The sequence below is a fragment of the Stegostoma tigrinum genome, chromosome 19 (assembly GCF_030684315.1).
Source record: "Stegostoma tigrinum isolate sSteTig4 chromosome 19, sSteTig4.hap1, whole genome shotgun sequence".
Taxonomy (NCBI): Eukaryota; Metazoa; Chordata; class Chondrichthyes; order Orectolobiformes; family Stegostomatidae; genus Stegostoma; species Stegostoma tigrinum.
In genome coordinates, this window is record NC_081372.1 from 47,601,451 (window position 1) to 47,617,556 (window position 16,106).

The 16,106-nt window shown below is 38.5% G+C and overlaps 1 protein-coding gene across 2 annotated transcripts in view; it reads right to left on the bottom strand.

Annotated features, from left to right (window-relative positions):
* Window positions 1-16,106, bottom strand: part of LOC125461188 (regulation of nuclear pre-mRNA domain-containing protein 1B) — a 38,221-nt gene that overhangs the window by 6,302 nt on the left and 15,813 nt on the right. The window contains exons 4-7 of one of the 2 annotated variants that reach the window (XM_048549670.2): window positions 14,884-15,048; window positions 1,904-2,013; window positions 1,128-1,254; window positions 813-988 (exon numbers count right to left, since the gene is read on the bottom strand). In XM_048549670.2, coding sequence (XP_048405627.1) covers window positions 813-988; window positions 1,128-1,254; window positions 1,904-2,013; window positions 14,884-15,048 — 578 coding nt within the window. The remainder of the gene's footprint in view (window positions 1-812; window positions 989-1,127; window positions 1,255-1,903; window positions 2,014-14,883; window positions 15,049-16,106) is intronic. The other variant, XM_048549671.2, reaches the window with a different exon arrangement.

Here is a 16,106-nt window from a genome sequence, read left to right on the forward strand (position 1 = left end):
CTCATCTATACACATGCTCAGGTCATTAATAAAAGATGCAATGGATATCATACTAAACCCCTGTGGAACAGAGCTGTTTAATTCTCTCCAGTATGAAAAATATTGATACTCCATTTATCGAAACCTGAGCTAATTTTGTATCCCTGCTGTCACTTGATCTCTAATTCTTTTTTCACAAGTCTACCGTGATATTTTGTTAAAAGCTGCATGAAGTTATCCACAGTTTCAGTAGTATCACTGTTAATGTCTCAATTACTTTAAATAACTAAATCTTACTAGTCAAAATTTATTTGCTTTATTGAACTCACACTGACTTTCAACAATTAGCCATGTGTTTTCAAATGCCAATTAATTGCGTTTCTCAACTATTGCCACCTCAGATTATTGCTAATGACACTGTAGGTAGTATCCCTCTTCCCCATTTTTAAATACAAGATTTGCAATCCCTTTGCTTCTTTGGCACCATCCTCATATCCAAGTAGAAGTGGAAGATTTTGGTCAGATGCTCTGCAATTCCATGGTCTTTGTAACAATTATTAGCTTGGCTTCCACAGGAATAGAAACATATCCCACCATTCTCACAACATTGGCTCTATTTCCCAAAATGCTTCCAGAACATACTTTTAGCCATATTTGCCTATTCTAAACTATTAGCATACATTTAGATATCAATCTTAATAAACCATTTCATTTTATAGTTCTTTGGCAAAGCAATAGCTGTTAAATTGTCGGCACTTCAAAAGTCCAAGAATAACCATACAAAGATGAATTTAGTTCAAAATTAACAACAGGAAAAAAAAAACTATACATACCGCTAGTTTTTTCTCTTTCTCTCCCAGAATCTCCTTCTGACTACTGATGTATTCAGTCAGCATTCGTGCCAGTTGTCTCCGGTCATCCAGCTCGGCTGCTAGCCGCCCATTATACTCCGCAAGCAGCAAACAAGCCTCATCAACAATTTTCGAAAGTCTTTCAGCAGCTGCTTTATCTGAGTGAGAAACAGAAGAAATTGGTTACAGTGAAGCTAAATTAAAGTAAATGGAGGAAATTTAAAAAATACATGGACAGTACAGATCAGGGACACATTGACCACTGGTAGTGGATGGTGCAATGAGCAAACTTGCTACCTGCTATATTTTCCAAGAGTGAAACATCTTGCACTTCTTGAGGCAACGATGCAATCTTCTGCCGAACTGTTGCATCTCCTGATGCTGCATTTTCCAAGTCTTGCAATGCTTTGATCAGATTTTCAGTCTTTAAGGTGGAAAATATATTAAAATCAAGAGGACGTAGACTCAATCGCCATAGAATGTAAACACTGAGTCCCAAGGTGCATAAGTTATTTAGGGATGGTATCATTTAAGAAACAAAGACCAAATATTTAATTTGACAGGGAGTGTGAACCAGCCATCAGTTTGACATTATGAAAATGTTCAAATGGTTGTTCATAATGAGCTGCCCAGAAGAACAATTCAACAAGCAACACCTATTGCCTTGTAATCAACGGTAAGCACATGCATATCTGTACTAGCATGGGTAATCCTAAGGCTTGTGTGCAACGAAAAGTCTGGGTTTTAGTGGAGACATTGTCAACAGAACTGCATGAAGTTTTCAATGACGATGACAAAAGTACAAAATGGAATCTTTCAAGTTTGGTCTAAGTTAATAGGTCAATATTTATATATTATTCATATTATTACATTACCAGTTTTAGAACTACATTAATTTTAGTGTAAAGCTGGCATCATATTCATAGCCTGTTATAACCTATCAAAGTCCCTAGAAATAGGGGCCTGAAACATACCAGTACAATTAATAAATAGAATGCATGCCACTCACAATCCTAATGACAAGCTCCCACATTCATTAGGTTTGATGGCTTCCCGCAAAGTACTGTACATACCAACATTGGACCTGTACCAGTGTCTAAAGGGGAGTAGTTGACTCTATAATCATCATCTTCTTCATCTTCAACAACAGGATAGCTACGTTTTGGTGCTCGCTTCTCTTCACCTACAAAAACAAAAGTCAATGGCTCATCCATCATTATAAATCATGATTTCCCTCATATTTTCAAAACAGTTCTCTAACTTCAGTGAATTAAATCAATGATCCTACAGCATTTCTTTACCCCTAGTGAATTCAGCACATGTCTGATTAGGTTTCACCCTCATTGCCCTAAGCCTTAAATGATAAGCTTCCAGAATAAATAGGTACTAAGTACCATGGCTTTAACTGTCTCAATCTGAAGACTGTTCTTCCAAAAGACTAGAACAAATATTCACTGTTTTTTCCTGTAAGGACACTTTGTAGCATAGGAGCCTGTGAGCTCTTTGGCCATTTCAAAATTTTAGCAACTTCCTCAAACAAGATAATTCTCTACCGGTTTGGTAAATTTGGGAACAAAAGGATGAGTTTTGATCAAACCAGACATGTGAATGACTTCTCTGCTGAGCTATTAGATCTCATGCTACCATAACGTTAACTGTTCTTTGTCCAGTTCACACTTTATGGTTCTTTCTTTGAAGTTTACATTTAAATATTTGCCTCTCACTTTCCTGCTACTTCATCTGCAACTGGTTTCTAGTCAAGTCAAAACCACAAATTGCTGGAAAGACTCAATACTAACAACATCTGTGGAGAGAAAGCAGAGTTAACATTTCAGGTCCCTACATGTTTCTGATTTTCAGCAACCGCTGTTCTTTGGGGTTTTTTTTGGGTCTAGCCAACTCACGGTGTCTTATTTGGCTTCTTCAAATTCCACATAGTGTACAATTATCTCAACTACAACTGCTTTCTTAGCTCTAGCTTTTAATTTTAAACTTTTTTTTCCTGCTAATGCTATATACTATCATCACTAACCTACTTTTGGTCAATGTTTGGAATTCAGCCAGGGATAGATCTTCCCTCTGCAGGCAAGTCTCAACAACTGTCAAAATCATTTTAGATTTCACCGCGTATTGTAAAATTCACAGTGAAAATCTTAACTAGAGAAATCTCTGTATCCTATGAACAGATTGAAAAAAACACGTTCCAGTGCTTGCATTTGTCTGTTGATTACAAATCCCACAAAAGCCCCAAATTATATGATGTTCCCAGACTAGCCCACCATGTTATGATCCTGAGTGAGAGCAACAAATTATGCTACGATCCAGTCACGGGCAGTAACCATTATGTTTAAAGGTAGACAAGATGTAAGTTTCAGGGAATTATGGATAATGCTACAGGATTCCATAGTTTTGAACAAAAAAAAACTTTTCTAGTTAGAATGGCATTTAGTTCCAACATCCACAATTAACATATGACAGCACGTCGAATAACAGGTCTTATAGATTAAGATCTCGGGTTGGGGGGGGGGGGGGTGTCAGTGAGCTACGTAACAGTGGGTCTTAAAACTTCACGGAACTTCAAGGGATGACAATTCACTTTTGCTGATCCTGTCTTGAAACTCCCTCTCAAGGGCCATCTCGTCACAGACTACATCAATGGTAGTTCCTGTTCTAGATGATCACCATTCTGCCCTGCACTCAAATTGCACTCCAATAACCATTCAAAGGCAAAACTTCAGCAGTTCAGTGACAGCCAAATTTACCAAGCCAAAACTTCTGTGGATTTCTCCAAGCTCTGTTGTATCATGCAAAGATTATTTGTGGCTTTTCAACAGCAACTTTCTAAAAAAAACTGCTCTTTAGTATCAATGCTTACAGGCCTTTTCTAAACCCTTCTTAACTTCTGCCAATAAAGCCAGTGACCTTTCCACTCTCTCAACTTTCGAGCTCGGAGCTATTCACTTCTCACTGGTCTCCAACTACACAGACTCAATGCAGATCAGATTCGTTCCCTAAAACATAGTTAAAGATCACCACTTCTAACATGAGTATGCCTCTGTTTTTTGACCTTACAACTGTTTTTCAGTGACTCCAAATTAACCTGAATGGTTGACTTAAATTGTCGAATAAGTCCAGGCTGCTTCAGGTGTGGTGGTCCCAGGTAAGGTTTCTCCAGGAATTGAAGATGATATCAAAACTCCTAAGTGAAGCCTTAAGAGTGTCTGCATAGTAATGACAGCCAGGAGAATGGCCCCTAGATTCAAACATGCCACAAGATGTGCTTTGGTAAGTTAGTATCAGGCGTTCTGATTATGCAACCAACCCAACTCAGTCGTGATTCAATAAGATGCAAATGCTTTGCAAACCAGCCCATGTCAGCACCTCAGGTGTCTGGTACTTGATCCTGCCACTGGATCTTCAAAAGCTTCAAAAAAGTTGCTCAAGTGAATGTGGCTGAGCTTCTTGGCAAGGTCTTGATATACATCTGAGGTCTTGCATGTTTGGAACAAAATGGGCAGGACTATTGATCTATTGACTTCCAGTTGGAGTCAGCAGTTTTGCTCTTTGTTTGTAGACTGATGTGCCACATCTAGCAAAAGCTATACTTGATTTCGCTATTCTTACATGACACAGCTTGAGACTGTGTGTTGCTGAGATAAGTGAAGTTATCCACCGCAAAGAGATTCCCAAAACACTGGGTTCAAGATAGGGCTTGCCAAAACCATGCTGGTAAATTATTTCACATACTTTTTGTTCTGATCATAAGGCTGAGGTTGCTACACACAATGGAGAACAAACTCCATGTTCTGATCTGAACTGGGAACTAAAGGGTCTTATCTCTCTCTGTGAATTTGCATTGGAAAATTGTGCAAGTATCTTGATTGGGCATCATGCATGGATAAAGACATCTTGCCTCTGAATTAAGTTATGTAGAGTAGCATTTCTCCTCCAGTAGTTTCTGGCTTCTCTCTGATTCGATGAAAATAATCTTCACACTTGTGAAACAGAGCAGCGGAGTATTTCATATCCCTGAAAACTGCCCAATCAATGTTGAAGTGTATTTTTAAAATCACATTACATAAACTCAGGCCAATCTTTGCATGGTAATCATCTTGGAAACTTCAAGACTCCTGAAAACCAAGCTTTTCCCTCCCACTTTGCTAACATTTAAAAATTAAATTTCCAAAACACATACATCATGCAATTAGACATTTGCATAACATGGCACAAATTTGGAAGGTACTGTTGGAGGAAGGAACTTTAATGATTTGCTGCAGTGCATCTTGTATATGGTACATGTTCCTGAAAATGCACTGGTGATAGACAGAAAGGATTTTCAAGGTTGTGGATGAGATGTTGATCAAGAGGTTGTTTTGACCTGAACTGCACTGATCATTTTTACTATATTTGCAGCCGCATCCTGGCAAGTGGAAAGCATTCCGTCACACTCCTGGACTTGTGCCCTCCAGGTGAAGGACAGATTTTGGGATTCACCTCAGAATACCTCTACTCTAACCTGCTTTTGTAGCCACACAGTCTATATAACGGTTGTTCCCATTAAGCTTCTGGTCAATGATAACCCCAAAGAATGCTGATGATGGGAGATTTTGCAACTTTCATGCTGTTGAACATGAAGGGAAGATGGTTAGATCCTTGCTTACTGAGGACAGTAATTATCTGGCACTTTGTGATGCGAATATTACTTGAGGCCTGACATCAAAAAGTCATCAGGTTCTCAGTGCACATGAAAATGAACTAACTCTGTATCTGATATTTCATGAATAATACTGAACATTATGCAAACATATATGAACATCCTCACTTCTTATCTTATACTGGAGGAAAAGTCACTGATGAGGTAAATGATGATGGCAATGATGATTGGGTCAAATGTTAGCAATGTCTTAGGGCCGAGATGATTATCCTCCAACAATTATAACTATCCTCCTTTGCAGTGGATAGGCCTCTAACCAATGGAAACATTTTCCCAATTATTTCAATTTTGCAAATGCTCTTGTTGCCACACTTGGTCAAACATTGTTTCAATGCCTAGGACAGCCACTCTCACCTCACTTTTAGCTCTTGTTTATACTGTGGCCAAGACTGCGATGAAAAGGTGAAGAGTAATTAGCTGATAATAAAACTTGCAAGCAAACACACAATAAGTAATCAGATTTTTTGTTAAAAATCCGAGTAAGAACTTCTGACATTATGAACTGCTTACAATTTGCACACAAGGGTTAGAACATAGAACAATACAGCGCAGAACAGGCCCTTCGGCCCTCGATGTTGCGCCAACCTGTGAACTAATCTAAGCCCCTCCCCCTACACTATCCCATCATCACCCACATGCTTATCCGAGGACTGTTTAAATGCCACTAATGTGGCTGAGTTAACTGCATTGGCAGGCAGGGCGTTCCACGCCCTTACCACTCACTGAGTAAAGAACCTGCCTCTGACATCTGTCTTAAATCTATCACCCCTCAATTTGTAGCTATGCCCCCTTGTACAAGGTGAAGTCATCATCCTCGGAAAAAGACTCTCACTGTCCACCCTATCTAATCCTCCGATCATCTTGTGTCTCTATTAAATCCCCTCTTAGCCTCCTTCTCTCCAATGAGAACAGACCCAAATGCATGTCAAATGTAAGTAATCACCCAGGTAATCATGCATTTCCATTCATTCCAACACAACATATTCAAAAATAACCAATTGTTTCAACAATTTTTTTTAAACCTCTAGATCAGGTTCAAAAATGTACAGAAGTACAAACACGGTCTGACGGTCTCCAGATAAAAGTAACCATTCTGCAATTATGCTATTAAATTTGAACAATGATCATCATTCTTTGAATGGAAATATATTTTACAGATCCAAAATTTTCAGTTTGATTCATCTGAGAGCACTTTCATCAGATTCAGATTATAAAATGAAGCCCCACACAGGAACTGAGAACATAATTTTGGGTGATAATCCCATGTAGGCCTGAGGGAACTATATTCCAATACAGGTGCTGATTTCAAATAAGATGCTAAACCAAAACACAAAATTCCCATAGAATATTTAAAGAACATGAAGCTCTCAGTATATCAGCTAACATTTATTTCTCAATCAGGACAGCAAAGACTGATTACTTGTTGATTTTTAAACTTACTGTGCACAAACCTGTACAGCAATGCTGATACAGATAGATTTTTGGGTATTAGAAACAGACAAAGAACTTGGTAAAGTTACCACTTCAAAGACCCAAACTCATTTATTTTATTCTGTTTGCTGTCTCTCAGCCGGGCAAGAAAAATAGCAGCACAAAAAAGTGGGCACAACTTGTGGTATTGTACATAACAATCGGAAAAGAGCAGTCAGTTGTAATCACAGAATAGATGGAATAAGGAAAAATTACTGGGGGAAAGTGGAGGGAAGCGGTTTTGGGAAGAGGAGATTAGTGCTGAGGACGGAGTGGGGAAAGACAGGGGCCATGCTATCATCATAAAAGCAACTGGTGCATACATGACTAGCTTGGGTCATGTTTGTGTTTTTTTTTCAAAAAGGATCTAACTTGCCAGTTATGATTGGATGCAGGGCCGAGATGGGGTGTTAATGTCCATGCCTATACTTTCTAAGTAGCAATGATACCTGTAATTCAAAAGGAATTAATTCACTATAAAGCAATTTCAAATGCTCAGAGGATGTGAACGACCTATATAGGTCTACAATATTTCTTTTGATTGTAAAAAGGAAAACAGTAACTAGTATTTCCACAAAGCTTATAATCTGATATTCAGGTCTCTTCTGTTTTATCCAGTCCATTAACACTCTTGACACAAAGATACAATGCAGAAGATACATAGGAAGTAGTAAACACCGGCTTAATGCCGAAAGTTAATGTAACTGAAATCAATCAGTACTGCATTGTTTTTAAAGATTTAGTGTTTATTTCAAAAATATAAAATTTATATACATCACTCAATAATTTGAAAAATATTTGTCACTTGAAACAAAGAACAAGTCATTTTGATGAATTTACATGGTGTTACAATGCACACGCTAGAGGAAAACCAAAACAACAATACAGTATGGAGAAGAAAATAAATTATTTCTGAGATCTAGAAGGAATAAAGAATTATTGTTAGATCAAACTAATGATAACCGAATGCATTACTGTCAGTTCAAACATCTCAGAGGACAAATGACTCCGAGTGACACTGACTAGGTAGATGTTAAACTCTAGCGCTCACCTACACTGAACACAAGAAATGAGTAGGAAATTCAACACTTTTCTTGGGGATAGTATTCTCATCCTATTACTGTAGAGGTAACGTCTTCTGACATGAATGTTTATATGCACACCAAATGCAGAGAAGAGTGTGCTTAGCACTATAGTTGAATACACTTTCTCATGTCATGCAGGCTTGCACTAAGAATTTCCACTTGTGAAACTACCAGAATTCACAAAGCTGTATCTCAAGAAAAAACAGGTCTTAGGAAACAGGGGGCAAAGAAAATCATTCAAGAGTCACGTGACTGACATTAGCCCAGGGAGTAGCCATCGTTTATGACACAGGTTTAAATCTGGCCAGGACTTTCAATCTGTCAACCAATACTGAAACAGGATTCAACTGGTAAGGGTACAAACTATTCTTGGTAGTTCTTTACCCAAATAACAAAAACAAGTTTTGATTGTCATTTGATTCTTGTGGTTCTGAGATGTGCTGTATAAGAATCTACAGTAAATGGAGTTTAGACAGAAAATCTAAAACAGACACCAAAACACAAGGCAAAAGGAACAGAGTGACTTCTGCACAAAGTATATGATTTACTAAGTTGATATTGCGCTAAAACTAATATCATGCCCCATACTGACAATACAAGAAAAACATCCACACTGCAAAAAAAATCACATTCTGAAGAAGTGTAAATTAACTTTTATTGCTCATTAAAAAAATGTGAATTGCAAAATATACGTGATGAGAAACACAGTCACAACTAATATGCTAATTTATTGAGATAGCTCAAGTCTCAACTTGAAAGCAACAAGATTGCCTACATGCACAGCTTTTGTGCAAATCTCCATCAGTTATAATGGTTTTAATCAGAATAAATAGGACACTTTATCCCAGCTGATAGTAATACTGGACAAGTTAGATCTCAAAGTGCAACCCTGCTTGACAGACCATGCATTTTATTTTTCCTAATATTTTCTCCATGGTGATTAGTTATTGAACATATTCACAACAGGCTGGAATCTGTGCATCTAAACAGAAGAACAAAAAAAAGCTATACAAAAACCCTTTGAAATAATCCTGTCAAAATGGTCTGAGTAAAGTTACAATCCACTTTGCCTTATAGCAGCCTTACAGATATTCAAATCTTAGTGAAGGGTTACTGTGTATTCAAATTAAAGCTGTGTGTTCAGTTGGAATGGTTTCTTAAGTTCTTATCAATTTATAAATTTTCATAATAAACAAATTTTCCATACCCACAGCAGTTTTTGCTTTGAGTTTTCCCTCCAAGAACCTCTCATTTCCCCCCCAACCTTGACTTTGTGGAGATGACTGAATTAACAGTGCCTTTTCTTGCTGATTTAACATGTACATTGTCTGACTTTCTGCACAGTTCTGTCCTTTCGTGAACTTCTGTCAACAGGCAATTACAGTTTCCTTCCCCCCACCATTATCAATGCACTGAATTATTCACTTCAGGTATATTAAAAAGCTCAAAAGGCAAGTAAACAAAATTTCAGACACTGTGTCACGCCTCTCAGAAATTAAACTAAAACTCAAACAAACTAATGCACATAGTGTAGAAAGACAAATTAAAGTTACCCTTTGTTCTTCTATTTTAGGATCCAAGTTTCCTAATAACATATTATGAACACACATCACAAGAAATAAATAGTTGAAAATAACCTGTGGAGACAATAAATAGATAACACAGACTTAAACGGCAACAAAAAACTGTTAGGAAGATTATACTGTGTGTGTAAATTAACAATGGTATAATGCTCAGTGTACTCTCTTTGAAAGAGTTGCCTATGGAGTGCTAGCAGCAGAGTCACTAACACAATCAAGCACTTGAATACTGACAAAAACATTTCCCTACGTGATTCCACCTTTGAGGAACAAGATCCAGCAGTCAACAGGAACGACCTTTTACTTCTTAAAAAGAGATTGGCTGAATTTGTGCACTGTGAAGCCTTTTTGGCAGGTTTTGTTTTTCTTTAGTATATTGGTAACCATTGCCAAAAAAGGTACCACAATAAGATGGAAACTAGATATTAAAAATTTTTGGGCATGACCCCAGATACACATCACTTATCAACCTGAAGGAGATCTTTCAAAACAAAAGCTACCAAACATAATTGGATGTTTTCTCCTAGAATAAGGAGAACATTGCTCAAGGTGAAAGCTTGTCATGTTTTAGACTATTTGTTTCTAATCATTTTTCAAGAGGGCATCACTCAGTACAGATCATAGATCAGTACAGCACAGTACAGGCCCATTATGTTGTGCCAACCTACTATCCTACTCTAAGATCAAACCACCCTGCGTACCCTTCATTTTACTATCACCCATGTGCCTATCCAAGCGTCACTTAAATGTCCCTAAAGTATACAACCAGTTAGGTCCAAGATATGCTGCATTGTCACTTATGCTTCAAAACAGAAATCTGCAAAGGGAATGGAGGACAGTAAGTAAGAAGTTGTTTTATATTACACATGTCAACACACAAGTGCAGTTTAATCATTATTTACATTATCCCCATGAAGAAAATTTAAAACAAATTGAACCAAACAAAGCAAATGAGTGATTTTAATTTATTTTGCATTTAAATAGTTTCACTATTTACACCTGGCCTTTTTAAATCTACCCAAGTGTTTTCTTGGTCTGCCTTTGAAGCATCATATGGGCAAAAAATTTGAAATGGTTGTATTTATACAGTCCTGGACTTTTACATAGTTAAGCATTTGGCAGGACAAGCATCCTCATTCTTCAAGGGCCGCGACTTCCCCCCACACAGTGATCGAGAACGTCCTCGACTGTGTCTCCCGCATTTCCCGCAACTCATCCGTCACACCCCGCCTCTGCAATAACTGCCAAAAGAGAATCCCCTTAGTCCTCACATACCACCCCACTAACCTCCAGATACAACGCATTATCCTCCGACACTTCCGCCATCTACAATCCGACCCCACCACCAAAGACATTTTTCCAACACCACCCTTGACTGCCTTCCGCAGGGACCACTCTCTCCGGGACTCCCTTGTCCGCTCCACACTCCCCTCCAACCCCTCACAACCGGCACCTTCCCCTGCATCCGCAGGAAGTGCTACACCTGCCCCCACACCACCGCCCTCACCCCCATCCCAGGCCCCAAGATGACTTTCCACATCAAGCAGAGGTTCACCTGCACATCTGCCAATGTGGTATACTGCATCCGTTGTACCCGGTGTGGGTTCCTCTACATTGAGCAAACCAAGCACAGGCCTGGCGACTGCTTCGCAGAACACCTACGCTTGGTTCACAAACAACTACACCTCCCAGTCGCAAACCATTTCAACTCCCCCTCCCATTCCTCAGACGACATGTCCATCCTGGGCCTCCTGCAGTGCCATAATGATGCCACCCGTAGGTTGCAGGAACAGCAACTCACATTCCGCTTGGGAACCCTGCAGCCCAATGGTATCAATGTGGATTTCACAAGTTTCAAAATCTCCCCTCCCCCTCAGTGCATCCCAAAACCAGCCCAGCTCGTCCCCACCTCCGTAACCTGTTCTTCCTCTCAACTATCCCCTCCTCCCACCTCAAGCTGCACCTCCATTTCCTATCTACTAACCTCATCCTGCTCCCTTGACTTGTCCGTCCTCCCCAGACTGACCTACCCCCTCCCTACCTTCCCACGCATACTCTCCTCTCCACCTATCTTCTCTATCCATCTTCAGTCCGCCTCCCACTCTCTCCCTATTTATTTCAGAATCCTCTCCCCATCCCCCTTTTCTGATGAAGAGTCGAGGCCCGAAATAACAGCTTTTGTGCTCCTTGGCCTGCTGTGCTCATCCAGCTCCACACTTTGTTATCTTGGATTCTCCAGCATCTGCAGTTCCCATTATCTCTGATCACACTTCAAATGCAAACCACTCAAGATCATACACATTACTCTAGTCAAGAAAATATCAAAGGCAACCCTTACAAATGGAAAAACATAAATATGCAAGATTGTGCTGGATGAAGTCACCATCGAATATCAACCTGAAATTGAGTATTTGTGCTTTGCAGCTGGAATAGCGAACCTTCTCTCCTTCAGGGTTTTCACTCACTAAATGCACCACTACAGATCAGTAGCATTTTCTTAGGTTTCACTTAACACTTCTGTCAACCTCATCTATCAAAAGATGGTTGGTGGTGCAGGCTTCAAAAAAGGTATAAACTAGGGTGTAACGTAACAAGGTTGCCAAAGTTTAAGAAGTCACAGGAGCATTTAATTTAATACCCCATCTTCAACAAAGGCTTGGACTTCACACATTTCATTTGTCAGAAAGTTCCACAATTCTCCAAGTTCTTGTTTACACGGAACTCTGAAGATTGCTAATATTTTTTAAAAAGAAAATAAAAAAACTTTTTTCATTAATTTTAATTGTTTTCATTATATGTTTCTTACTGTTTTTAATTTTCAACATTTGGCTCATCTAATAGATGACTATTTGCTGATTCATAAAATAAATGGAATTAATCGAATAAGTTTTTCCCTATTTCTTATTATGCCTTGTGGTATGTACACCTGATAAGATCTCCGCTGATCTGTCTGGACAATTATCCCAACTCTATTATGATCTATGTTCTAGACTCTTCAATCCTATTGTAGTTTTATTTCCTTGCTGTGTTGTGTAAGATTTCTGTTGTCATGCATTTCTTAATAAGCCTGGACATTTAGATCAGGGAACAATTTCTTGAATAGGATAACAAAATTATGTTTTTCTTTCCCATCAATAACCCTAAAACGTGCTTAACCACACAGTAAAGCCTTTAAGAGTGCTTTGATTGCTCGGACGTCTTGTTCTATTTCACCATTAGATTAAGGATATCCGGAAAGCTTGCAAGATGCTCAAAACCACATTCTTCCAGAAAATAAGCCATTTAATCATTAGCAAATTACCTGAGAACTATGTGTAATTCCATTTAACTGAAAGAGCTTCATTCTGCACAAATGCACATATCTTCTCAGTGCCTGGCAGTGCTTGAAATCTGTCATTTGAAAGTGGCATCCATTTTCTTTATTTGAAGACTGCCCTAAAACCTGTGGCTGAGGCATCCACTGCAATATGGTCAGTAATGAAAGGTTACTGTGCTAGCATCAGGTGACATTAACATTTTTTAGATCATTTGAAATGTCTTCACGAGTTGCTTTAATGCTTCTGTACCTTGCCCCAATTTGGTAAGAATTTTACTAACCGATTGACAATTGAAAATGAATAAGTACTTGAAGAGGAAAAGTTTACAGAGATACAGGAACACAGTATGGGATGCAACTAACTGAACTGCTCACGCATAAGGACAACATGGACATGCTGTTGGTCTTGTTTGTGCTGTAACAATTTGACAATTCTTGGATTCAAAGTACAAAGTCCGAGTAGCTCTCAGATTCTCTACCCTTTGCAAAACTGATCAAATGCTGTTCACGAGCTTCATGATACAGCTGAAAGGGGGAAGTCTATTACTCGAGAGAAGCTGTGAAATGTAACATTGTGGTTTTTACAATGAAAACGGCGATTTTGGCCTAAAGTACAACCTTCTAAAAAAAAGCGACCTTCTTCCTTGATTATTAAATGTTGCTGTACTTTTAACAAAAGAGAGCCAGGGTCATAGAGTACGGAAACAGATCCTTCAGTCCTACTCATCTGTGTTGAACAAACATCCCAAACTGACCTAGTCCCATTTGTCAGCATTTGGTCCATTTCCCTCTTAAACCCTTCCTACTCATATACCCAGATGCCTTTTAAATGCTGTAATGTACCCACTTCCACCACTTCTTCTGGCAGCTCGTTCATACATGCACCCACCTCTGCTTGAAAAAGGAACCTGAGGGGTTACCCTTCATCATTTTATAAAACCTCTACAAAGGTCACCACTCAGTTGGCAATGCTCCAGGGAAAAATATCCCCAGCCTATTCAGCTTCTCCCTATAGCCCAAATCCTCCAACCCGACAACATCCTTGTAAATCTTTTCTGCACTCTCTCAAATTTACTAACATCCTTCCTATAGGAGAGCAACCCTCATCATACACCAAAGCCCAAAAGCGGCCTCACCAACATCCTGTACAACTGCAATATGACAGTCAATTGATTCAGTGCTAATTTTCAGATATTTGAAGCAAAGAATTACAGTTCAAGAGTCAAAATGCCTCCTCACATAACTCAAAGCTGATGATTCACTGCATAAAGCAAGGGAATATAGGATTGTTGGACAGGCTACAATTCTGACTAGAACATATTTGCCTTTTAAGTAGAAGCACTTAAAACGTGCCACAGAACTATTTATCAAACAGCAAAGCAGGTTCTTCACCTACCTCAATTGACAATGACTCCACTTCAAAAGTAATTCATTAGCGATAAAGGTTTTGGATGTTGAGGACGTGATAACACCATCAATGCAAGCTACCTTATAGATCCAAGTGTTGTTTTCCACAAAAATGAAGTATTGCCCCCCTCAATCACAAGAGAAAAAGAAATGCGATTTACACTATCCCATACAGCTGAAACGCTTCACCATCTCAGATTTTCACTTCCACCAGATGTTCAGCGTGGATAGCAAAAGATCAAGAAATCGAATTCATGGGCACTACATTCAGGTAAATAAATATCACTGTTTTTAAAATCTTGATTTAAAAAAAAAATCAATGAACCACCTCCTGAGCCATGATCAAAGGTTAGACACAGGCACAACCAACTTCACAGAATAGTAAAGGCTGGATGCATCTTGTAAATATTTCTTTTCATGGAATTATTCCATCTTCTTCAGAAAGATGGTATAACTATTGGCTCTCTGGAAACCTACTGACCTATATATCTGGTATCAGATGAGATGCTGCATGAAGAGTCAGATGTTGCTGATTCATGACCTTTTACAACCTCAGCATTACGAACTCTGTTAGACCGAAACTGCCTTTCACTGGATGACGGGCAAGATGGTGGTTGATCGTATACGACCTTAGAACCAGCATTCTCTGCAAAGATTAAATTTGCTGTCAGACGGTAATTACTCGGGTACATACTAAATACTAATGCAAGTTTACATCACTTTAAGCTTGTGACCTACAAAAATCTTTGAATATATTTTGTGTTTTCTACAGAGTCCAGGAATTCTCAGTTTTACAATAACCCTAAAATAACAAGGGAGAAATATAACCAGACAAAGCATGGGTACTTGCTTTTAAAGCTGAGATGCTAACTGACGTTTAAAGAGTCTTTCAATTGCCACTGCCTATTGCAACTAGGCATGTTTTACAGTAAACCTCCCTAAAGTGTAAATATAGCATTAGCTTAAAAATTTGAGGAGGCGTTCATCTTAACTGTCAGTCAGTATCAGCTAATCAGGATTGACCTTTCCTCATGGCAATATCTGTTGTACACATTTTACTCGCAATTTGTTGCCAAATTCCCAACTCAAGTTAGTAGCCAGGTTATTAAATATATTTTATCATTTGTGAAATTCAATACGAAGTTAAAAAAAATCCTACACAAATGCAAGCTTTTTTTCACAAATACATATTTTGTTATTTCCAAATAAAGCTTACAATTAGCATTTTTCTGCTTTCTAACTTGCAATGTTTTGAGAGTTCTCAGTACGTTGTTAAATAGGTAAAATAGTGGAGATGCTTCCATTTTGGAGGAAAGAAACAAAAATCTTGCAAAAACAACTACGTTTTTCTTGATTATGGAGCAGTCTTTAAAAGAGACTGCAGACGGTAGTCTTTTCTGTTCATAATCTTCACAACTCGAAAGCATCCACTTATGGAAGAAACCAGGAACTTCAATGATATTCTTCAGGGCATCCTACTCTAATTCAAATTCTAACAACCGTACTTAAGACTTATAATTCTTTTGAAATGGAGGACTTTCATCATAGCAGCCACAGAAAACATGGCAAACATGAAAACATCACAGTACATTATATTTATAAGGAATAAAGCATCAGGCTGTGTTAAAATGTGGAATGAATACTATATTATAAACCATTGTTTTCATTCCCCAGCTTTATTGATATTGTTGCAATTTCTTAGAT